The following is a 4,095-nucleotide window of genomic DNA, read 5'->3' on the forward strand; positions in this document are numbered from 1 at the left end:
TTTTTTTTTGTCTTTGTGTCATCACAGCTACAGAAAACCGATCCAGAGAAAGAGAAAGAGAATGGGACAGAGAAAGAGAACGGGACCGAGACAGAGACAGAGGCCGAGACCGGGCGACAACATTAGAGGTTCCAGATCAGCAGAGGCCAACTCAGTATCGCTCACGGTCCGTGTCCCCACACAGAGATGAAGAGAGCAGGGGACGGTCCCGCCCAGCCAACGTCCCTGCACAGAGGTATGTCCCTAGCTATTTTTTAGGATTTATCATTTATCAAATAATTGTAACCTGCATTAAACCCTGTTTTCTCTCTAAGGAGTCTGGATGAGGTCCAGCACAGCCGGCGATCCCGTTCCCCAACACGCAACCACGACCGTGCCCGTGTGCAAGAGAGAGAATACGTAGATGACAGGTAAATAGAAATTTGTGGGCCCAAGCAAGTGTGAACAAGTGTGCCTTAGTGTGTGCTAAAAGAATAATCACTTCCATGTGCCTTCATTTTCTTCCATAAAAGTACTGTTTCTGGAATGCCTTTAAAATGAGTTTTTGGAAAGAGAAATGACGTTTTCGAGACTTGCTAACCTACAAAGGCCTTACACCATTTTCAGAAGGTGGGTTAGAGCCAAACCACCAGTGATTCATGGAAGGTTTGTTTTGAAAGGATTGAGCATCACTGAAGGGTTTGAATGGACAGAGATGATCGTACAGGAAGACACGTCTTTTTAACCTTTGTGTATTGTTCTGGCTTTAAAGGTTGTTACCCTTCCTCTTCTAACTCACTTACTGGTGCGCATTTTTTCTTTTATGTTTGCTTGTTTTTTGTTCTGTTTTGTTAATTTTCTTAAGTGTCCTCCATCTCCATGGTAATTGCAGTAAGGTCATCTTGATACACAGATCAATGCGGGGTGGAAGCGCAGAGTGTCTGCACACCCAAAGGTAAAGAAAAGGCCAGAATTGAACCACCAGTCTGTGAATTATACCATTGTTATATTTAGATTACTGTGTAAATCAATGTAATAATAATCTTGGTCTCATAAGCACTGGTAATATCATTTTCATTTTGAAAAGACTCCTTGTATCTGGATCGTTCGCAGCCTGAAGTTTATTCCATTTAATTAAAGCAGCGTTGAGTGTTGATGCCAGTTTCTCTCCCCAAACACTTCTTGTCAAGCTCTTCGCCTCTCCACTCTAATATTTCAGAGCAGCTCATTGACAAGAAACTAGCGGAACTTTCCACTAGCTTTTGGCGTATAGCGTGAATTTGCCATTAATATCATTCACATACATTAAAGGACACTCTTAGAATGTTCCTTTGTGATGCCCTTTAAACACAACAATCACTGGGTCTTATTTATATTGTGTATACACATACACATACACAACACACATACACAATATATTTTGCTTAAAACGAGTGTGCAAACACAGAAATCAGAATTGTTTTTAATCTAGGATAACATTTTAGATCAAACTAAAACACACATACAAATCCTTGTTGCATTAAAACATGAAATTTGCTAAGTTTATTGTTTATATAAATTATACATTTAAAAAGTTTGGGGTTGTTAGGGTTTATTATGTTTTTGAAATAAGTCTCTTAAGCTCATAAAGGCTGCATTTATTTGATTAAAAATACAACAAATGCAGTAATATTGTGAAATAATATAACTGTTTTCTAAAATGTAATTTATTCCTATGATGGCAAAGCTGAATTTTCAGCAGTCGTTAGTCATTACTCAAGTCTTGGAGTAAAGTTGGAAACAGTTGAGCTGCTTAATATTTTTGTGGAAACTGTGATGTTATTTTTTTCAGGATTCTTTGATTATTTAATTATTCTTATTATTCAAATTATGCTAATGCTAAATGCTAGCATATTCTCCCTCGTTTAGAATAATAGACTCAGAATAATTTTTTTTTGTAAATATGTCAAATTTTCCGTGAGAACTTTTTTCTGAGCACATACTGTCAAATTAGAACACTTACTGTATATGCAATTATTAGTGAATAAAACCCAGTGTGTCTATGTTAATGTTAATGTCAAAGTGACATACCACCATTGGGTCACCCACTTTGCACTGCTCTGTTAGCGTCCAATGACTCTTATGGCCTGATAGCTCTGTTTTGCGTTTTTGGGAGCATTAATCCAACCACTGTAGGTGGAGAATTGTCAAAAATGAGTCCCCTGAATCTGTGCATCTTCTTGTATGTTTGAGATTATCATTGCCACAGTCTCTATATTGACCTCCCGTGTTTCTTCCATCTCCACGTTGAACTCTTTGGGTGTTTGTGGATCACACACGCACACACTCACGCAGGAGCACCCAGTCTCTGCCCCGTACCAGACCCACGAGCCCCAGGATCCTAATTCAGCATGCCTCCCCAGAAGACGACAGGTATCCCTCCTGTCCTCCAGTCCTTTTGCTAAACCACTCTGCTCTTCTAACCTGTCCGTCCCCCCTCTGCCATGGGACTAGATAGTGGATGTAGCTAACCCTCCCAGCCTTCTGTAGCTTCTGACCCAAAGCTTGTTGTGACCCGACCCCATGATTTTAGTGCTCAACAATGTGATTGCTAGTGTTTTGTAGATTTTCAGCAGCTCAGTAGCTTTAAAAATGTGGTGACTTGTGGCTTTTGTGGTGTGAAGTGTAGTGTGTTGTGTTACTCTGGATTTCATGAGGTTGTATTTTAGTCCTTTTTATCTCAACTCTTTCTGCAGATTATAATTTATTACATTGTTATTATCTTCTACAGTTTTATACTGATTTCTACAACAGTTTTTTTCCCCGTACTGTCTAGATACAGTCTCACTTACAGTGGCCCCAAAAAGTAAGTTAACACTTAAAAATGTATGAATATATTTGCATTATATAACAAAATATCAAACCAACTGAGATTTATTTTGAAGTAAAAATACCACAAGCTCACTTTTCAGGCAAAACCTATCACAAATAAGTAAAATAATTTGTTTGCAGATGCAAGTTAGTTTTATATTTTATATTTAATGCTGTGATATTCAGACATTTTAAGTGTCCAAATACATTTTGGGGGCACTGCATGTGTCTTCACTTATTTTCTCTGTATTTAACTGAAATTGTAATTATTTCAGAGGTTTTGTTTGAAAGTTTTCAGCGAATAAATGTCACATTTGTCATATGTGACCCCTGACGCATAAGTGTCAAGTGTCTGTGTTTCATATCATGCACAGATTGTCTCGTATATGTCTTACTGTACATGTTATTGTATGTTTTCCTTTTGTACCTAGCCACTAGTCACGCCAAAGTGGCATGATTCAGCCATAATGCAATTGTGTTTCATTAACATCAATCCATACTGTGTCATTGTGTGTCTGTGTCTATGTGTCCATGCCACTCATATGTGTTTGATGTGATCTTATGAATCAGCTGGGTTCTGGAGGCTATGTTCCCCGCTCAGGAGACAGTACACCACCTCAGTGCAAAGCCAGATGCACAGAGGTACACACGCATTGGACCAGTAGCATGTCCATCTCCATCATGGCATTTTATTAGATAGAAGTTTCATTCAATGTCCGTCCAGTCCTGAGTGAATCCACTCCTCATTCTTTTATTTTCTGTCTCGCCGCGATCATTTCCATCTTGCAGGCAGTTGAGAACTCTGGACAAGACTAGCTGTCAGAAACTTGGCAAGAAAATATCTGACAGTGAGCGGTAAGACTTATCAAACCATGTTATGTCCCATCACATTTGGATTGCCTGTTGATGGTACTTTAAGTCCTGCGTGTCCTATATAAAATACCTGTTTTAGACACAAATCACTTATTTCACACTGTACTGTGTTTTTTGATAATGATTAATAATTTTGTTCAATTGTTCCTGACCATTTCTACATTTTATACAAGGTCCCAAAATTAAAACACTGCCAAAGCATTTATTTACTTTCAGCAGTAAATGAAAGGTTTAATAGTTTTAAGAGTTTCTCACCAGTTGTTCATCATTTGTGAAAAATAACCAAAATGTATCAATTAAAATTTGAAAAAATTTGTTATATATATAATAACATTTTATAATATAATGTTTTTTTTTATTTAGTAATGGAGACTAATTCATCATAAATGACAC

The 4,095-nt window shown here is 37.7% G+C and overlaps 1 protein-coding gene across 1 annotated transcript in view; it reads left to right on the forward strand.

Annotated features, from left to right (window-relative positions):
• Positions 1-4,095, forward strand: part of LOC107585332 (regulating synaptic membrane exocytosis protein 2-like) — a 21,836-nt gene that overhangs the window by 5,032 nt on the left and 12,709 nt on the right. The window contains exons 6-7 of the mRNA XM_016272330.1: positions 28-235; positions 315-410. Of these exons, the coding sequence (XP_016127816.1) occupies positions 28-235; positions 315-410 (304 nt within the window). The remainder of the gene's footprint in view (positions 1-27; positions 236-314; positions 411-4,095) is intronic.

The sequence above is a fragment of the Sinocyclocheilus grahami genome, unplaced genomic scaffold (assembly GCF_001515645.1).
Source record: "Sinocyclocheilus grahami isolate Dianchi unplaced genomic scaffold, SAMN03320097.WGS_v1.1 scaffold69.1, whole genome shotgun sequence".
Classification (NCBI taxonomy): Eukaryota; Metazoa; Chordata; class Actinopteri; order Cypriniformes; family Cyprinidae; genus Sinocyclocheilus; species Sinocyclocheilus grahami.